Below are 21,573 nucleotides of genomic sequence, written 5' to 3'. Positions count from 1 at the left end.
AAATGTTAAATAATTAAATCAGTCACTGTGTTATTGTCTTGCTCAATAAGTGAGTAAGCAGGTTGCAGGTTTGAGCAGAAAGGACAGTGCAGATTGCTCAATCTGTTCCCATTCAGACTGATATAACAAGGTGTAGAGCTGGATGAACACAGCAGGCCAAGCAGCATCAGAGGAGCAGGAAGGCTGACGTTTCGGGTCTAGACCCTTCTTCAGAAAATCATTCAGACTGTAACTTGTGCTGTGGTGGCAGGAACACACTCTCTATTAACTTTAGGAACTGGTGAGTTGACATATTACCTCAGCAGTAGAAATTCTATCGCTGACCTGGCTTACTGTTTTTTAAGAAAAATCTCCTAAAATCTTCCTTTTCACAACTGCTGTGAAATTGGACATGTACTGAAAAGCATTATCATTTTGCATTGATGCATGCTGCCCATTCAGTTGGGATACCAGCAGAATTGAGTGAACCAAGTGGTCTGTGTCCACCTCACCCAGAGAAGCTCCATACTGGATAAGGCACTAGCTGAAGTATGTTTAGGTGGCTAGTAAAAGTCTCACTACGAAGGGAGCAGTATTAGTGTCCCTAACTCTGTGCTAGATGACCCAGATTCAAATCTCACCTCCTCCACAGCTGTATAATAACATCTCTGAACAAGTTGATTAGGAAATGTCTTTTTTTTAAAAAAAAACAGGGTCCTGTTACTTTTATGTATTTGGGCTGGCAATTTGCATTGTTAAAACTAAACCAAAAAAAAGAAAAACAGAAAGAACTACAGATGCTGTAAATCAGGAATGAAAACAGAAATTGCTGGAAATCTCAGCAGGTCTGGCAGCATCTGTGAAGAAAAAAATCAGGGTTAACGTTTCAGGTCCGGTGAACCTTCCTCAGAACTGATGGTAGCTAGGAAAATGATGGTTTATATGCAGAAGATAGGGAGGGGGATGGGGTAGGGAGTAAATGATAGGATAAAGGATAGAGCCCAAAGAGAGGGAGAGAGAGCAGTTGGATAGATAAAGGGGCTGATAATGATCCGGTTAGAAGGATGAATAGCTGTTAATAGACAGTGTTAGTAACTAACAATAGGTAGTGTGTAATGACAGGCTATGTGATAACAAGGCCTGGTGTGTGGGGTAGGGGGCTAGGACATGGGAGAGTTTAGCCCGTGAAATTATTGAACTTGTTATTGAGTCCAGAGGGCTGCAGGGTCCCCAAGCAGAAAATGAGGTGTTGCCCTTCCAGCTTGCGCTGAGGTTCACTGGAACAATGCAGCAAGCTAGAGACAGAGATGTTGGCCAGGGAACAGGGTGGTGCGTTAAAGTGGCAGGCGACTGGAAGCTCAGGGTCTTTTTTGCGAGCAGAACGTAGATGTTCTGCGAAGCGGTCACCCAATCTACGCTTCATTTCTCCAATGTAGAGGAGACCACATTGTGAGTAGTGTACACATTGCGAATGTAGTAGACTAGATTCTGGGAAGTGCAGGTGAAGTGTTGCTTCATCTGGAAGGTATGTTCGGGCCCTTGGATACTGGGGAGGGAGGAGGTAAATGGGCAGGTATTGCACCTACGCCGGTTGCAGGGGAAGGTGCCGTAGGGCTTTGCGGGGAATGTTGGGAATGAAAGAAGTGTAGACCAGAGTCTCCCAGAGGGAATGATTCCTGTGGAAGGCAGACAAGGGAAGGGAGGGGAATATGTGTCTGGTGGTGGCGGAAATGGCGCCTGATGATCTTCTGGATGTTGATGCTGGTGGGATGGTAGGTAAGGACAAGGGAAACCTTATCGCTGTTTCAGGAGGGAAGAGAGGGATTGCTGGCAGAAGTGTGGGAGATGGGTTGGACCAGGTTGAGGGCTCTGTCGTGCTGGGTAATATTCAGTTGAGGAAGAAGGTTGACATTTCGGAGGATCCCTTGTTGAAGTTGGCCTCATCTGAACCTATGCGACGGAGACGGAGGAGCTGAAAGAATGGAATGGAGTCTTTACAGGAAGCAGGGTGTGAGGATGTATAGTCGAGGTAGCTGTGGGAGTCGGTGGGTTTATAGTGGATATTAGTGGCTAGTCTATCCCCAGAAGTGGAAGCAGAGATTTCGAGGAAGGGAAGGGAGGAGTCAGAGATGGACCAGGTGAAAGTGAGCAGGGGTGGAATTTGGAAGCAAAATCAATTAACTTTTTCAATTCCAGATGAGAGGGAGACAGCACCAATGATATCATCGATGTATCGGAGAAAGAGTTGTGGTTGAGGGCCGGAATAGGACTGGAACAAGGAATGTTCCACATATCCCACAAAGAGACAGGCATAACTAGGGCCCATGCGGGTACCCATGGCCACTCCTCTGACCTGAAGAAAATGAGAGGAGTTAAAAGAAAAGTTGTTGAGGGTGAGGACAAGTTCAGCCAAGTGGAGGAGGGTGGTGGTGGGTGGTGACAGTTCAGGTCTTTGCTCCAGGAAGAAGCAAATAGCACTGAGGCCATCCTGGTGGGGAATGGACGTGTAAAAGGATTGCACGTCCATGGTAAATAGGAGGTGGCTGGAGCCTGCAAATTGGAAATTTTGAAACTGGCTTAAATCTGGAGGAATCATGGATGTACATGGGCAGGGACTGGACCGAGGGAGAGAAGACTGAATCGAGGTAGGAAGAGATGAGTTCAGAGGGGCAGGAGCAGGCTGAAACAATGGGTCTGCCTGGACAGTCCTGTTTGTGGATATCTGGAAGGAGGTAGAAGCGCGCTGTGTGGGGCTGGGGGTCTATCAGCTTGGAAGCAGTTGGGGGAGATCACCAGATGAAATGAGGTCAGTTACCATAGTTGATACAATGGCCTGATGTGTCATGGTGGGGTCATGGTCCAGGCAAAGGTAGGAAGAGGTATCTGAGAGCTGGCACTCAGCCTCTGCAAGGTAGAGGTCAGTACGCCAGACTACAACAGCAGCATCCTTATCAGCAAGCTTAATAACAAAGTGAGGGTTAGATCTAAGCACATGGAGTGCAGTCAGTTCAGAGGGAGATAGGTTGGATCTGGCGAGGGGGCAGATAAATTGTGGTGACTAATGTCAGGTCAACAGTTCTCAATGAACAAAAAAAAATCCTTGCTGATTAGGCAAAGGGTTGACCATCAGGTCATTTCATTGTTCTAGAATAAATCAGAATGTGAATAATGGTTCAGAATGACTGAATCTAATGATGTTATTTCAGCTGATTTAAAGAATAATATGATGAAGAAACGTCTGCTTCGTCCTACATTTGTCTTTGTCTGTACCGAGTCCAGTATTTGAATTTCACCCAACAATCATTATTCCAGCTGTTGTGTGAGAGCTTGTTTTAAAAGCTGTGAATAACATTCGAGTGCTTCAGGGCAACTTCTGAAATTCAAATTTCTGCAACGATTCTCTCAGGGTCGATGCTACTCCCTCTGTGGTATTGAGCTAACCCAAAAGCCAGATTTCCCTCTATCTGGTGGGGGTGGGAGGAATAACAAGGAGAAATATCTGTTTTTCTTCATAACTTATGAGTCGTCAATGACAGTAAGGGAAGTATGTGGTTTGGAAATGTGAGATTCCCTAGAATGCAATTTTCCTTCACAGTTAACAAAAGAGCAGCCAATGATATTACACCTGCAGTAGGGAATGATCCTTCGACAGTTCACAAGCAGCTAACACACCATTTAACCAGTGCAATGTTGATGTTATAAGTCCACCAGCAGCCTGCCACCATTAGACACGTCCTTTTACTGTTGTTTTAATAATTCCCCATTTGTTTTCTGTAGTTAACTCTGCTTTCTTGCTGCAAATACTGCAACACCAGCTGAGTTTCTCCAGTAATTTCTAGGTTTTTTTTTGTTTCTTACCTAAATTGTGCTCATCACAGCATCAGGACCCTTGTTTTATTTTGATAAGGTTGATAAAGGTAATGTAGTTGATGGACTTCTAGAAGACATTTGATAGTGCACCACGTGACAGACTGGTCAGCAAAGCTGAAGTCAGTTGAATAACTGAGACGGGGCAACACAAAGATGAGAGATGGAAAACATAGTAATGCTGAATGGTTGTTTCTGGACTGGGGACGGATTCACTTTGAGGTGTCCTAAATGGGGACCACTGCTTTCTCTTGATCTGCATTAGCTTTGGGCGTCCAAAGCACAATTTTCAAATTTGCGGGTAACACATCACTTGGAAGTATTGTGAGCTGCAGGAGATCACGAATATTGTCAGGTTAGTGGAATAGTTGGCCACATGGCAGAGGAAATTTAGTGCAGAGAAATGTGAAATGATACTTCTGGAAGGAAGAATGGGAAGAGGCAATATCATTTACAGAATACAATTCTAACAGGATGAAAGAATCAACAGTCCTGAAGTATATATGTCCAAATTGTTGGAGATGGCAGGGCAGGCTGAGAACATCGTTAAAAAGACATATGGGATCCAGGGCTTCATAAATGGAATCTGAGAATATAAATGCAAGGAAGTTATGAAAAGCTTTTTATAAAGCTATGGTTCAGACTCAACTGATTATTGTGCCCAATTCTGTACACAACACATTTGGAAGAATTGTGAAGGCTTTAAGTTGTGTGCAGCAAGAAGAAATACAAGGATGGCTGCATGGATGACAAGACTTTCTTTCTGTCGTAGATTGGTGAAGCCAGAGTTTTTCTGCTTTGACAAGAAAAGGCTGAAATTTGCCAGAAGTATTCAAAATCATGAGGGACCTAGACAGAAAGTATTTTTATTGAAAAGGGTCAAGAACCAGAAGGTACTGATTCAAGGTGACTGGCAAAAGAACTGACAGTAGCACAAGGAAAAATAGTTCTTTTGAGTGGCTGGTTTGATTTGGAAAGCACTGCCTGAGAATATGGTGGAGTCAGATGCAATCAGGAATTTCAAAAGGGATTAAATGAGCACTTTGATAGGAAAATATGCAGGACTCCCAGGAAAGGGTGGGGATGGGTAACAGAGTTCTCCTCTTGCTGGCACGGAGAAAGGGCCTTCTCCTGGGCTGTAACTATTCTCTGAACCTTGTGAAGAATTTCTTGCTCCTAGACACAGAAAGGATTGTTTACCAGACATGTTAACACCAGTGGCATCTACAGTGATAGCCATGCATACCACATGTACTGTCAGCTTCCATGAGTATTCCTGCTGCTCTCAATGGAGAATTACTACTTCAGATTCCAAGGTTTGAGCACGGAGACTCCAACTTGTTTAGAGAATGGTTACAGGTATGTTAAGGGAAGGATTGTGAAGCCCAGAGATGATTGCACTGTTCCTGCACATCAAGATAATTCCCTGATCCTGGATGTATACATTCAATATCCACTGAAACTTATTACTTAATTATACACTATGTATTTATGCTACATCTTCAGTGGACGTGGTAATCATTTGTATTACCACTCCTCTGCAAAGTAAGGTGGAGAAATTCATATTAATCAAGGGGAACCACAATAAAGATATACAACAAACCAATGAAGCTATCTCTCCTAGCCCAGTAGACAGCTGCAGCTGACACCATATAACTTCCCTTTACCACTGTCATCACACCACAGTCAAAAAAAAGCACCCTCAACTTGTTCAAACTTTTCAATCACCCAGTCCTAAACTACTTTTACAATCAAGTTCTCATGTATCTCCCTGCCTTTCAACTCTACATCCTGTCATTTAATGTTCTCTTTAAATACATTCAATTTGGATTCCACTCACTTTTCTATGCTGAAATGACGCTATTCAAAAAAAAAGTGTCCTCTCCGTCTGCAGTGATTTGGACCCTCATTGAGTTTGCTGCAGTTTTATGGTCAATTTTGCCTCCTCTCCTTTTGTGGTTCACCTTGTTGTCTAACGCTTGCATAGTTCCACTTAACCCACGTCCAGACAAAGCAGTGGATTTTTTTCCCCAAAATGTTGTTTTGACATTACAGGATTTGATTATTTCTTTAAAAAAAAGGAGACATCTTGTTGAAGCTTTTTGCCTTGCATTGATTAGAACATTTCACATAAATACAAGTTCAAGGGAAAAACCAACATTTATACTCCTTGAGATGTGAGTGCTGATTGGTTGGTAAGTGGAATCTGGTAGTTGTTGCCAAGGCAAATGCATCCATTAACAACTGATTGAGAGTAAACATCCAGACTTTGTGAAATTTTAAACCAGACAGGTTGACTCTGATTAGTCAGTGTATTGCCCTGAGAAATGAGCCAGTGAATGGTTGTCACATATTTTGTTGAATTAAAATGCAATTTGTGTACAAGTTCTCTCTGCATGCAAAGAACAGGGCGCTGTGTATTGAGATATGTGGCTTCCAGTACATGCCAGTGTGCTACACACGAGCACAACTTGCAATCTTAAATTGATTACAAGCCTGGCTGCCTGGTATCATGGCCTCTAGAATCTGCCAGAACAGTCTCCAACTTGTGTGGGAGCATAAGATGATTTCTTCGTGTTCTTTGAAGTAATGAAGATGGTTGATGTGTATTTATGTACTTTAAAATCACCACTTGATAAAGTAACACATAACAGACACCTTTGCAAGATTAAAGACTGTTTTAGAATGAGAATGGATATGATAAAAGGAATCATGACAATGCACATCATATATGGGGTTAGTGGAAAAATCAGCCCCAAAGACTTCAAGTCGCTTCAGAAAATTCATTCATGGAGATGGCCAATCCAAGAAAACCTGCCCTCAAAAATGGAAAAACATTTTGAGTTGCTCCTCCAACCACAGGCTGGTTCACTACCATGCTTTCTGCTGATAGGTTTGTAGTGAACCTATAAAACTGCAGAGATTGGAGCTAGGTTGACCTCATTGATGAGGTCGTTGATTGTGTTGGTTAACCTGGGTGAATCATGAAAGCCCTGGCTGACCAATATAACCAGGAGGTTTAGAATCTCCTCAGTTCAGGGCACTGACTCCGAGCTGGTTGGCCACAGCCAATGCACTGTGCACAAGTAAATAAAGGATGACTTGGTGATGGGATACTGGCCTCTGTGCAGTTATTTCAGTAAGAAATACAGGAGAGAAACAAAAAAAACCCAAAGAAATCTGAAGCAAAAACAGGAATTGCTGGAGAAACACAACAGGTCTGGCAAAACTGACATCTTCACTTTGAACAATTTCTTCTTTAATTTTTTTTACTGTCTTCAGATCAAAGGTGTGATCATGGGTACCCACATGGGCCAGAATTATGGCTGTCTCTTTGTGGGATATATGGAACATTCCTTGTCCCAATCCTACTTGGTCTTCCTCACAACACTTTCTTTAGTACAATGACATCATCAGTGCTGCCTCTTTCTCCTGTCTCCGGAATTGGAAAAAATTATCTATTTCAATTCCAATTTCTATCCCACTCCCATTGTTCACCTGTTCCATCTCCTACTCCTCCCTCACCTTCCTCAACATCTGTTTTCATTTCTGGGGATAGGCTGGCCACCAATATCCACTACAAACCCACTGATGCCCATGATTCACTTGACTGTACACCCTCGCACCCCGCCTCCCTGTTTCCTGTAAAGACTTTCTTCTATTCTTCCAGTTTCTCAGTTATTTGTCATATCTGTTCTGATGATGCCAGCTTTTACCAGAGAACCTCCGAAATGGCTACCTTCTTCCTCAACCAAGGATTCCCCACTACAGTGGTTGACATGGCCCTCAGCAGTGTTAAATTTGTCTCCAACACTTTGGCCTCACCCCTTCTCTTCCCTTTCACAGCAGTAATAGTGTCCCCCTGGTCCTCACTTACCACCCCACCAGCATCCACATTCAAATGATCATTAGCTGCCATTTCTGCCTCCTCCAGTAGGATGCGATCACCAGATCCACATTCCCCTCCCCTCCCTCATCAGCCTTCTGCAGGGACTGTTCCCTGGTCCACTCCTTCTCCACTCTCAACACCTCCACACATCCATTCAATTGAGTGCATACTGTTTGATATAGCTGTCAACAGTATCTTTCATCATTTTGCTGATAATTAAAAGAATAAGGGAGAGTGTGATCATCTAGTGGTATTATTATTGAACTACTAATCCAACAACCTAGATAATGCTCTTACAACTTGGGTTTGAGTCCCAAGGCAGACGGTAGAATTTTGATTCAATAAAAATTTGGAATTAAAAGTTGTTGATTGTCAGGTAAAACCCATCTGGTTCACTAATGCCCTTTAGGGAAGGAAAGTGCTGTCCTTACTTGGTCAGGCCTACCTGTGATTCCAGACCAACAGCAATGCGGTTAAGTCTTAACTGTCCTCTGGGCAATTAGAAATGGGCAATAAATGCTGGTCTAGCCAGTAATGCCCATATTCTGTGAATGCATAAAAACAAAATGGCTGGTATTGTGATAGTAAACCGGATTGGATTTGTCCTACTTTGTGTGGATAGGATGCACATGGGCAATTTTCCACATGGCCAGGTAGCTGCCAGTGTTGTAATTATACAAGAAGAGTCGGACCAGGGGTGCAGCTAGTTCTGGAGCTCACGTCTTCAGCAATATTGCCAAAATGTTGTCGGGGCCCATAGCTGTTGCAATACCCAATGTCTTCAGTCATTTCTTAATATCTCATTGGTTAAAAGAAAAGGCTTGGCAGTTAACTGTCAGTCATCATTAACTATAGTTTCCATGGCAACACCTCAACCAATCAGCACTCTCCCCTCATACTGTATAAATGTTAATTTCTATTTAATTTGGTTTGCTTCAAAATCTGCCTTCATGTGGACAAGATGAATAGCTTCAACAGAAATGTGTCTTTTTTTCATCAAACTCAAATCTATTATTTGCTCTTTCGAGGAAAATTATTACATCAAACTTCTATGTATAAAAATGCCAGAGTTATTGATTTTTTTCCCCCTTAATATAAAACAGGGAAAATTGGATTTAAAAAACCTGAATCTTACAATACAAACAATTATTTTAATCATAAACATCAAGATTCTGGTGCAGATATTCAGTAGTAAGTATGAGACATCTTGTCTGAATAGTTTATTTTCCTACCACACACATGCAAACTGCAGACTAGCCAAAAATAATCAAACCTATCTCCTTTTCAACTTTGATAATCAGCCATTTTACTTCTAAGTTAATGCTCAAGACTATGTATTTGGCTCCAAAATTACAGATTTGTTGTTAATCATGGGTTTAACCATAGCACCAAACAAAAAGCTAGTTTGTGTTCCCTTGTCTCCTATGGGCAATGTTGGGGGTTGGGAGCGGGGTGGGGGGGGGGAGGCGGGGGATGCTGGCTGAGAGCACAGTAGTCACCTGACCTTCTGGATTCTTACTGTCATCACTACCATGTGACAAGCACTTCAACTTCAGCCGATAAAAACTCTCCTTTATTAAGTCTTACACTTTGTGAGGTGATGTTTGCCATTTTTTCCCATAACTTACATTTTCAAGCGAGTTTATCTATTGTTCCTTCTGAACATTATCAAAGTTCCACAAGTTGTCGTTAATATTTCAGGCTATTGACTGAAGGAAAGAAACCTTCCATTTTTCATTCTGTTTTATAGTTTATTTCAGTTTCTGGAGAATGCAATATAATGGTATTTAAGCATTTCTGCTGGCATCATGAACGTGCCGTTAATATTGTTAAGGCTTCTTCCTGTGGTCTGGCTCACCAGTTCTGAGGGCTGGCATCTGATCCTAACCGAACTGCAGGCAGATAGTGGCATTAGGGTTGGTTAAATTCTTTATTTTCTGCAATGCTGAGATATCCAAAAAAGAAACCCCATTAGCATCTTGCATTCATATAGTGCCTTCAATATAGTAGACACAGGAACATCCTTAATACAAGACTCTCAACTGCAGTCTGGGCAATTAGGGATGAGCAATAAATACTGGCCTGGCCAGTGACGTCCACATCCTGTGAATGTCATTAGCCACTTTCTTACTACAGACTGAGATTTCCAATTAAAGTTCATGATTATTTTCTTATAGATCTCTAAAATGTAATTTTTCTTTATAAAATAATTTGTTTCATTATGGCACCATCATCTTTTACTGCAAAGCCTACAAAAATGCTGTTGATGAGTGAAAATTGTAGCTTGGATTCAAAAGTGTCAAGAGGGGAAACAAGTATGTCTTGTAACGACAAAGTTCTAGTGTCCTTGCATTATAAGTGGTCTGTAATTTTCTCAGAGATGGAAAGAATATATTCTGTGATTTCCCACTTCGGTATTAAGATGGCTTCTATTCCAAAGACATTCGGTCTGAAAAAATGAGCTTGAGACTGCAAATTTGGTTCAAAAGTTTGGAAGCTATGTCAGGAGCTATTTACCCTTGGTCTGAGCCAGATAGTACAGTTTCCTACTGAGACAGAGAATCCAACCCCTTCCCACAAAGTAAGAGAGTGGTATTTGCAGCTCTGACTGTCTATACTGGGCTGTGCAGCCAATGTTGTAATGTGTTAAATGATAGTAAAGACATCCCGGCCTGTCTACAACCCTCCCCCAAGGTGGAGACTAAGCTTATGGACTGGACACTGAAAATTTAAAGAGGAAGAACATTTCAGATGATATTAAAGGGCACCTTTCATATTGGAGCCTAGATTTTTCATTTGATGATGAAATCAAACATTTATATTCCAGGTCAGAATTCTTTGTCAGCTCCTCTGGTCATTCCAAGAGTTTGGGTGAATGATGCTCCAGCAACTTACATCAGGCCTCATCTTTGTTATTGTCCTCCTGCTTCTTGATCAGTGGGGTTGGTGGTGAAGGGTGGAGGTATTCACAAAGGTCTCGTGTTGTTAAATAAGCCTGAGGCAGAAGGACACCAACGACTGGAGTTCCCATCTCCACAGAGCCTAAGCACACATGGAAGGTGATCTCAGGTTTGGTGTTATCAATGCAGCCAGAGCTGGTGCCACCAGTTTCAGAGAAAAATTACAATTTGGTCCGCGATCAGATGTTATGCCCCTTATTTATATATTCAAAAAGTTTGGCCCCTCTTTCAGGCCTGGCGACTGCACTATCCTCTCTCTTTATTCTCACATTCTCATTGGGGTGTGTGGTGCACTTCTCATTTAAAATGCACCTGCACTTTTTGCTCATCAGGGGACTTTAGTATAACAAGTAAAGGCTCAAAAACAGTTCACTTTCTGGTGCAGATCTTGGAATTTCTTTCAACTAAATCCATCTGTAATCTGGCACAGGGGACAGAGCTGCCAGCTTCACAGACTGTTTCAATCAACATCAACAAAGACTTACCATCAAGGATGTGAGTACTGTAAACTCACAAATGCACATGACAGATTGAATCTCAGCCAAGCCTGTTTTCAAAAGGGCAGTCCAGGTCACTGAGGAATGACAGCATTGTACTGAGCCAGCATGCTAAGTTTGTCTAGTCCAGTCTCTCTTCGAAGTACATATTACATAAGAATACAAGAAAAGGCCATTCTGTCCATGAATGTTTATCCCTCATGGCAGCTGGTGTGCCTTATGTTCTGTCCCTGTGATCACCTTGTCAGTTCTTGTAATTTAAATTAGAACCTCTGATATAGATTTTGCCATTTTACAAATGAAATTTTGAGAATAGAAGCGTGACACAGCCTTAGTATAAATTGAATAAGTGGGCAAAACATTGGCAATCAAATTTAATGTAGGAAATTGTGAGGTCATGCACTTTGGTAGGAAGAATCAAAAGACAGTCTATTAAATTGAGAGAGATTCCAAAAAAGAGAGGTGCAGAAGGATCTGGGTTTTCTTGTCCAGCAAATAATTAAGGTGGTGAATTTTGTTGCAAGGCGTTGAAATTTAAAAATAGGGAAGCTTAGTTTCAACCCTCCAAGGTATTGATAAGGCAGCATCTAGAGTACTATGTACCATTGGGTCCCTGTATTTAAGAAAGTATATATTGGCATTGGAGGCAGTTCAGGACCAGTTTAGTTTGGGGCAACCTGGTTGGCATGGACAAGTTGTACCAAAGGGTCTGTTTCCCTGCTGCATAATACTATGATTCTATTGGCTTGGTTACAGGAACGAAGCAGTTGACTTATCAAATATAGCTAGACAGGTTAGACCTTTATTCATTAGTGTTTAGAAGAATGTTGGGTGATCTGTTGAAATGTTAAGAGGGGGCTTGACAGGGTAACTGTTGAGAAGTTGTTGAGAAGTGGGGGAGTCTCAAACTTGTGGACAGTTATTTTGGCAAAGTCTGAGTTAAGTTGAGCTTACACTACAATTGTTTACCATATTTTCCAAAATTTGCCTCATTAATTATCTATAATGGTCTTATGGCATCTCTCATGTATGATTCTAGCCCCATTATATCACTATTATATAATTATAATTATATATTTTCAGAACAACTTGCCACTCAACAGATGTCCACTGAAACACTGGCATCCCTGGTGCCCAAGCTATGTGCACCTGGATGAGCTCTGGCAATTCAACACTACCCTGCTTGGTCAGTGACAGAGTCTGAAGATGGTGAAGAAGAGAAAGAAGGCACTGTGATTCTCTGACATTGGCCTGGAGGACAGCGTGGTCCTGATGAGAAGTGTTCTCTTCCTGGAGCATCGGCAGAGGAGGCCATACCACCAGATCCAGCCGATCTGGTCTGAGCTGTCCAGCCGGGTCACTGCTGTCTCCAAGGTGCAGAGGAAAGATCAGCAGTGTCAATGACCTTCCCAACTGCACCAGGGGAAGTGCTACACTTTTCCCTCTGCCAGCTCACATTTACTCTATCTTTGCTGCTGCCGCACCCACCTCCCACTAAGGCTCATGCTCTTCCAGTCTCACTATTGCATGCAACATCTTCTCTCACTCGTTCCCTGGTCAACAGTGTCTCTGAGTGGGCACAGAACGTTCAGAAAGGAGAGGTTGAGCTGCCAAGTGTTTTGGTCTGTATTGGTACTAATGACATATGCAGGAAGAGAGATGAGGTCCTGCAAAGTGAATTTAGGGAGTTAGGTAGAAAGTTGAAAAGCAGGACCTCTCGGGTTGTAATCTCGGGAGTACACCCTATGCCATATGCTGGTGAGGCCAGAAATAGGAAGATAATGAACAGATGAATGAGTGACTAAAAAACTGATGTGGGAGGGAGGGCTTCAGATATCTGATTCATTGGAATCTCTTCGAAGGCTGGTGGGACCTATACAAGAAGGATGAGCCATACCTAAGCTGGATGGGCACCTATATCCTTGCAGGTGGTTTTCAAGTGCTACTCGGAAGGGTTTAAACTGGTATGGCAATGGGGTGGGAACCGGAGCAGTGGGTCAGCATATGGTGTGCATGAGGGAAAGGTATAGGTTAAATGAAAGCAGAGCCAGGTTAATAAACACAGTGGGACTGGCAGTCTGAAGTACTGTTTTTAAGTACAAGGAAAAGAACAGATAAACAGATGAGTTTATAGCTTGGATTAGTGCTTGGAAATATGATATTATAGCCATTACAGAAACTTGTTTGAGTAAAGGGCAGGACCGGCAGTTCAACATTCCAAGGTTTCAATGTTTCAGGTGTGATAGAAAGGGACATAAAAGAGGTGAGGGAGTTGCAGTACTGATTAAAGAGAATGTCACAGCTGCACTAAGATGGATGTGATGGAGGGCTCATCCAGTGAGGCTCAGGAATAAGAAAGGTCCAGTCTTTAGACTGGGGTTATACTATAGGCTTCCCAATAGCCAGCAGGAGATAGAGGAACAGATAGAGGAAGATCACGGTAAGGTGTAAAAAACAACAGGGTTATTACAGTGGGAAATTTTAATTTCCCCAATATTAACTGGGATTCCCTTAGTGCTTGGGGCCTAGATGGGGCAGAATTTGTTAGGGGCGTTCAGGAGAGTTTCTTGAGATAATGTGTAGATAATTCAACTAGGGAAGGGTGTGTACTAGACCTTGTATTGAGGAATGAGCCTGACTCATTCAAAGTTTCAGAGGGGAAGTATTTTGAGAGCAGTGATCATAATTCTGTGAGTTTTAAGATAATTATAGAAAAGGATACAATTGTTCCTTGGGTGAAAGTGTGAAATTTGGGAAAGACTAATTACAACAGTATTAGGAAGGAACTGGAAAAATTAGATTGGAGGCAGCTGTTTGAGGGTAAATTGACATCTGACATGTTGGACTCTTTTAAAGGTCAGTTGATTGGAGTTCAGACCAGTATGTTCCTTTGAGGATGAAGGATTAGGTGGGCAACATTCAAGAACTCTGGATGACAAAAGATATTGCAAGTTTAGTCAAAAAGAGAAATGAAGCATATATAAGGTTTAGGAAATCAGACCAGGCTCTTGAAGATTATAAAGGAAGAAGGAAAGAACTTATACAAGGAAAAGGAGGGCTAGAAGGGGGCCATGAAATGTTCTTGGAAACTAGGATTAAGGAGAATCTCAAAGTGAGCAAGAGGGTAGCTAGGGAAAGAGTATGACTACAGAGAATCTTGTCAGGCCGTTTGTGGAAAGCGTAAAAGGAAGGAGAAGGATGATCTTGATGTCAAGATGGGCCTCTCCGGCCTTTTTGTCTGATTCTGTCAAACATCTTCCTATTGTCCACATCGCTAAGACCTTTATAAAATTCCACCCATGCAAGGGTTCATTCATTTCAAACTGACAAGTGAAGGAATGTCTATGCTAAGCGGGCAGCAAACATCAGGAATTCTCGACAGATAACAAGGTGTAGAGCTGGATGAACACAGCAGGCCGAGCAGCATCAGAGGAGCAGGAAGGCTGACGTTTCGGGTAGGCCAGCTCTACATCTTGTTATCTCAGATTCTCCAGCATCTGCAGTTCCTACTATCTCTGAAGGAATTCTCTACACCAGAGTTTTGGAAAGGCTAGATTATGGCAAGACTTTCAAGAGGAGGTAGATTTTCTGAAATACTGAGGGAGGATTTGAGGTCTGGAAAAGATCAGCTGTAATATTATAAAATGTTGGTATAGGCTGGAGTGGGATGTCCTACTTCTATCTAACTTCTTTTTATGTTAGATTCTATAATATCTATAGACTTGTATTCTGTTCTTCTGGATGGGCATCTCAACATTCCATGAAATTTCTGATTGCTTCGTCAAAGTCTAAAATTATAATCTCACCAATCTATTATGACAGGCTGGTCTTGGGCCTAGAATCCTTATCTTCCCACAGATAGATTCTGTTTTGTTCAGATATTGATGCCAAATTTGCGTATTGTTTCATTTTGTTATATTGTCTGCTTATATTTACATATCTAAACCAAGGACAGGAACTTTCTTGAATTTGCACATATTTAGCCATCTTAACCTTACTGACAGCGCAGCAAAAATCCCATTTACACAGCAAAAATGGGGTTTCTGTCAAATTTCTGCGAAGTTCTGGTGGTGAACTGGAAGTGATTCCAAAATCATTTCTGGCCCAATTCTTTCAGCGCATCTTTGGCTACAACCTCTACCTGAGCTTCTCTTCCTATTCCAATGTAACCAACAAACTTCACATGGTTACATTTGATTAAGGTATCCAGATCATGGATCTGGACACCTTAATCAAATGTTGCATATAACAATGTTGCATATGATAATCCTTGGTAGTTCTCTGCTAGGCTGCTGGGGGGATATGTGCCAAGTGCAGGCAGGTGGGACTAGCTTAGTTTGGGAGTATGGTCAGCATGGACTCGTAGGACCGAAGGGTCTGTTTCCATGTTGTATGACTCTATGATTTATGACTATGACTTGACAGAGGACGCAACAGAGAAATGGCATAAAGTTCTGCAAAACAGCTATCTTTTCTCATGGTTCCACCAAGCTTTTGCAAGAGAACATCTGCTGCTCAATATCTGTAACGCTGACACATCTTACAGCTACTCTTTCCTTCCTACCTTTTGGCCAGTTCCTAATCCAATCCTCTGTTCTTATCTACGTTAGAGACTCTTAGTTTAATTAAATGGCAGTCATGTGGAACACTGTTGCATAACTTCTAACATCCAAATAAATTATAGGGATCCATTTACTTTATCTGTAATATCCTTGAAGAAGTCAAATAACTTTTCTGGGTCTTCTCTTTCTGTTTCTTATGTGGTTGTCATACGTAATCCTTCGGCCTTATAATTAGATTTCGTCATTTCACTCATTATCAACGTCTGGTGAATAAGCTCCTGTTGCCTGGATTAGAACACTTGCTCCTTTTAAGACCTAGGTCCAACATTTGTCTATTTCCAATGATGAAAAAAAATCATCAGTGGCAAATGATTTCTTACATTTGCTTCCTAGAGGCTTTCAGCAACCTAGAATATAAATCCTCTGGCCAAGGCAATCTGTTAATTTTAAGTTCCTTTCAATTTGTTGTTATGTCCCTAGTTGTGCTTACTATTTGCATTTTTACTTAAGTTTCATCAATTAAAATATATTGTTGACTAAGAATATTAAGAATTTAGATTTACTTTAATATGAAAAGTTTGCTTTGGGCTTCATACCTGCTTTGTTCTGATAAGAATTTAATTATTTTTGCTCACACATTCAAAGATTTTATAATGAACAGCTGACTTTAAAGGAAGAAAGCAACATTCAAGGAATTAATTATAAGGCAAGAGACCCACATTATTATTTTAATAAAACTGTGGGAGAGTAATAATGGACTTGTTGTGGAGAGGATGAGGTGTCACATTAAATGTGCTTCAATAATTTTATTTGTCAATGTCCTGTTTTACTTTCTTTGCTCTTCAATTTGGAAACATTGGCCTGTAATCATCAGCTCTTTTAGCTTGTCATATTTCTGTGCAGGAAACTAAATAGTTTGAGTTATTTCAGAATACAAGCTGAGCAGGAGGTATCCTTCATTCAAGAATCAAGCACTGTATGCTATTTCTGTTGAACATGCTTGCAATGTTTTTCTAACTTTATAGGGGTCAATCTTTATCTTAGCACTGACTTTGGCTTCGTTAGCCAAGTGTGTCAGAATTCTGGACGCACGCTCGATTTGTGACCTTGCAAAAAATTTATCCGAAATTTGCTCACAACTCATCCTATAGACAAGACCTAATGAGATTTAACAAAAAATTTCTGCCCTGGTCCAAGAAATATCCATAACCGCAGGGGTATGGAGGGTGGTGGATGGGGCGAGGGACAGTACATAAGGTGGAATGCAGTTCTCCCAGAACCAGTAGAAACAGTAAAGAATTAGTTCAGCAAAAGCACGGTCAAAATTGCGTACAGCAAACTTTGTTTTAACTGGTACCTAACGAACCGTCACTCCAAGTATGTTGGCAACAAGTATATACCTGAAATGTTGAAAGTTTACTGCATTATTGCAATGTCTAAGTAGTCAGTCAAGGGTGTGCATGATAAGGCTGTCTGCTGATACGTTTTATTCAAGTTATTACTTAAGTGATTTATGCTGGAAATAAAGTATAACAGTGATGCGTATATGCCTCCCCAGCATTACGTTTCTATTACTTACTGTGTGTTTTTACATTGATTTTCATTGCAGACCTTTTCATAAATTGAAATATTTAATCAATCAGTACACTCCTGTCCAATCGATGCTGGTTAATAAAACGTTTGCTGCATTTTAAGGAAGTTTTTTTTAGAAGGCAGGAATGGATAGACAGTTGGAGGGAGAGTTTCAAATGGTAGCGTCAAATTTCAGAATTCTCTGTCATCAACTGAGATACACTTGACAGCAGTAAGGCAGTGGGTATATAAGATGCAGTCCTATAGGCTGCCCTCTCAGTAGAGAGAGACAGAGAGAGAGAGAGAGAGAGAGAGAGATGGCTGGTGGTGGTTTAACCTGAGAGTCACAATGCCTCAGGTGAGGGGTGAGGTTGAGAAGACAGGACCTTCATTGTGACCTCAGCCAATGTGGGCATTGAACCCACACTGTTGGTAATGCTCTGCATGACAAACTGTCCTGCCAGCTGAGCTAACAGAGCCTTAAAAGTACAGTTGATATAGCTCCAGAGAACCATTCTTTCATCAGAGACAGACAGTTGGTGGTAAGTTTAATCTGAGAGCCACCATGCCTCAGGCAAAGAGAGAGGTTGTAAAGGCAGGACCTTCATGTTGGCCCGGCCAGTACTGGAATTGAACCCATGCTGTTGGTGTATATTGTGTATTGCAAACCAGCTGTCCAGCCAACTGAGCTTACCAGCCCTCAATATGGCAGATAAGATGACTATATGGCATGAGATGAGATGTACAACTGGAAGAAGTGAAAAGTTCAGCTGGCATGAAGTCCTCTGAAGGGAAATGGCATCTGGATGGGTACATGAATAGGAAGGGTTTAGACAGATATGAGCCAAATGCTGGCAAATGGGACTAGATTAGTTCAGGATATCTGGTCGGCATGGACAGGTTGGACCGAAGGGACTGTTTCTGTGCTGTACATCTCTATGGCTCTATAACTTGACAACCAGGACAAGAATGTTCATTTTAGTGCTAATTTTTTTTTTAAAAGTGGGACTGGGTCAAGAGTCATGTAATTTGGAACAGATGTTTCGTGAAGTTGAACCGTGTGGTGGCAAGATCCTGGCTAGAAGACTCAGGGATGCTGTTTGAGAAATGAATATGAGATGTGGCTCAGGTGCAGCTTTAGCCTATGAGTTATTTCAATAACATTTTGAGTTATCAATGAGGTGTACAAACGGAGATAGTGCAAGAGGACGGAGTTTTTGGCATGAAATGAATAAGACACTGTTTCCTGATGATCAATTAGAAAGTGTATGTTTTACTCACACTTTGATGAAACATGGTTATGGGCAATAATACTGGTCCAGCCAGTGATGCCTACATCCCATGAATGAATAAAAGCTACATAAGCTGTCTGGTAGAAGAAAGGTAGCTGTGGAACAGAGAGTTCAGCAGGTAAGGTAAATCAGAATTTTTTTTTAAATTATGCTTCAGTATTTATGGAAGAAATTGTCAGGAAAGTCAGCTTTATATTAATGTCAATCAACTTTTAATCAAATTGTGGAAATATGCAGCTGAAGTGTGTGATTTGTGAGAATGTGATTTTGCCAGCAGCAATGAAAAGCTATCAATCAATCAGAAGTCACCTGAAATAATGAGTCATTGATGCTTATCAAGCACCTGGGAAATCCTTGTCCATAATATATGTCACCAAGTTTGGTAAACCAGCTGTGAACTAGACACATGTGTAGAAAATATTAACAGAATAAGGCGTGATTTACCAATGCACTTTCCAAAATGCCTGGTGTAAAATTTGTTTCGATCTGTGAATCTCCAAGATGGTCAGAGCTGGCCTGTTTAGTTTCTCTTAAATTGGCTTCTTTTCTATGTTTCACTTTATTCTATGCGTGTCATGATACTCTCCTCTTGACCCTCGACCATGTTGCCTACTTGGTTAGCAATTTAAGAAATTTTAGCACCATGCAGCAATGTGGGAAGAAACGGACTAAAACAAGACTTTCAGATATTTGGAATAATCAAAGCTTTCAAGAGAACATGATTTAGACAAAGAAAATTTCAATACCTCATATAAGAAACAAGTGACCTCCTAATTAACATTTTGACAAAACCGGGACAAAAAATTCTTTGAGTGCAGATGTTAAAATGATTTAAAAAGTTGGAAAGCTTCCTAATGATTTTTTGTTCCATCAATTCATGAAAAACATTAAAAAATCAAGGCTACCTCAACTGGATACTTGTTGTAATATTTGTCTTCCAGTATTATCACACCTGGCCCTCTTTTAGATTTTAATATCCATTTATCTAATAAACACATTTTGAAACTCTTCACCTCTTGCTTTGAACACTTGAAAAATTCACAGGTGGGTTTTGTTAAGACCTTTTCTCCCTCATTAGCTTAGTCTGCCGTAAATGTGCAGCACTCTATATAGAAAAAGCAGAAGTTTAATGCCAAGGATTACAGCTGTCTTCCTCAATGCATTAACAATTCCATATTGGTGCAGAGAAAACACAATTCCAGTACTCCAACTCATGCTGGGATGCCGCTTTCACATCACTACAGAATAAACCTAATATTTATGATCAATAAAGTATAAGCCTGGCTAGGAATAATGGACTTAATCTGAAACATCTTGCTATGACTAACTTTGTACTTTAATGACTTATAGACTGATGTGGAGAAAAACAACATTTTGAAGTCAGTCAATACTTACCGGGTTCTCCATTCCTACCTCTTCTACCTCGCTTTCCCGGAGGACCTATAAATGAGAAGACAGAATCTAATTTAATTGTTGCTCAGTAATGTGCATGCTCATTATTAACAGAAAATAAGAAAGAAAGCAATTCTGAAGTATTGTTTCTTATCGGTCTTTTTTTTTAAAAAGACATTTTGTTACTAGCATTGAGCATAAACACATCAATCCTCTTTAATCTTTGGTGTAATGTGCAATAGGTACTTAAATTCCACAGATTTGATGATCATTGGCACAAAAACGTCTTTTCAGAAGTGCCTGAGGAATTATAATTTAGCATTGCTAATGGATCTAATTGCACATTATCATGGAACATTGTAAAGAAGTACCTTCTCTAATGCCTACAACTTCTGAATTCAAGTTGTTACATCTACTTTACCTCATTCTGAGATTCATTTTTTACCAATTACTGGTGAAATACTGATGTTTTAGTGAAGAGACCAAGATTCTGAATGGAGAGGTAGCTTTGCTCCACACCTTCTAACACAGTACAGGGCAACTTCCATAATCTACCTAATGAGTGCTACCTTGCTTGCTGCCATTGAAAGATATTGGTAGATAATATTGATAGTCCTCAAAATAATGTGCCTGGGCATAAATTCAAAGCATTACCTGGGATAAAGTGATCTACAACCAATTAACAAAAGAATTATATGTCATTTTATTCTACAAAAACAAAGGTTGAAATATAAATAAAATGAGTGCAACAATATCTGATATAAAACTGTGCCGTGAAAATTTTGTGGACAGTTTTGTTGGCATATTAAAAGATGTTCCAATATTATACTGTTTAGATTGCAAGTTGCATGCATAATAGATGGTTACAGCTGGAGGTTATAAGAAAATATTAATAAATTAAAATTACTGGACAATAAGAGGCATAGCTTTCCACATGTGCTGGAAAAACATAATTCTCAGAATGTCATGCTATCAACCTGGAGCTAGATCACTACATATTGAGGAAAGAACCTGAAGAAATCAGGTCCAGATCTAGTGCTGGTAATCCACATAAGTGTGAATAATATGGGGAGAAATGACTTAGGAACTTTAAAGGGCATATTTATGCAGATTGCATCAAAACTCAAATGATGGATACAAAATTATATTTTGGGAATATTACCAACATTGGGAAAGAGAGAATTCAATACCAAAATAAAGGGTGAAAATTAAAGGACTGGTTGCAAGAAGGCTGTAGACAAAGCATGAATGTAAAATCAATACATGGATTATAATATGCGTTGGAGGGTAGGGGAGGTAGATTGACAATACAGGTAATGTGAGGATATGAGATAGTCCATGATGTCTAAGAAGGGTTTCGGAGTCAACGTAATTGAAGTTAAATAAATAAAGGTTTGTTGTATTGTTATCAATATTCCTCAAACCTCTAATTTCTTTTCAGTGAAAATTTGCAGTCAAACAACAAAATTATTTTTTTAAGAGATTTTAATTATTGATTGAGACATGTATAGAATAAATGGTAAAAAGGGAGTATGATATTTCCAAAATGTTCTTCTTTCTCAA

General features: G+C 40.6%; 1 protein-coding gene across 1 annotated transcript in view; it reads right to left on the bottom strand.

Annotated features, from left to right (window-relative positions):
* The window catches only part of LOC109917899 (collagen alpha-1(XXV) chain), a 620,002-nt gene that overhangs the window by 249,110 nt on the left and 349,319 nt on the right, over positions 1-21,573 (bottom strand). The window contains exon 3 of the mRNA XM_048603420.1: positions 20,014-20,058. Within this exon, the coding sequence (XP_048459377.1) occupies positions 20,014-20,058 (45 nt within the window). The remainder of the gene's footprint in view (positions 1-20,013; positions 20,059-21,573) is intronic.

Source organism: Rhincodon typus, chromosome 1 (assembly GCF_021869965.1).
Source record: "Rhincodon typus isolate 14 chromosome 1, sRhiTyp1.1, whole genome shotgun sequence".
Lineage (NCBI taxonomy): Eukaryota > Metazoa > Chordata > Chondrichthyes > Orectolobiformes > Rhincodontidae > Rhincodon > Rhincodon typus.
This window is presented reverse-complemented; position numbering and strand designations above follow the sequence as displayed.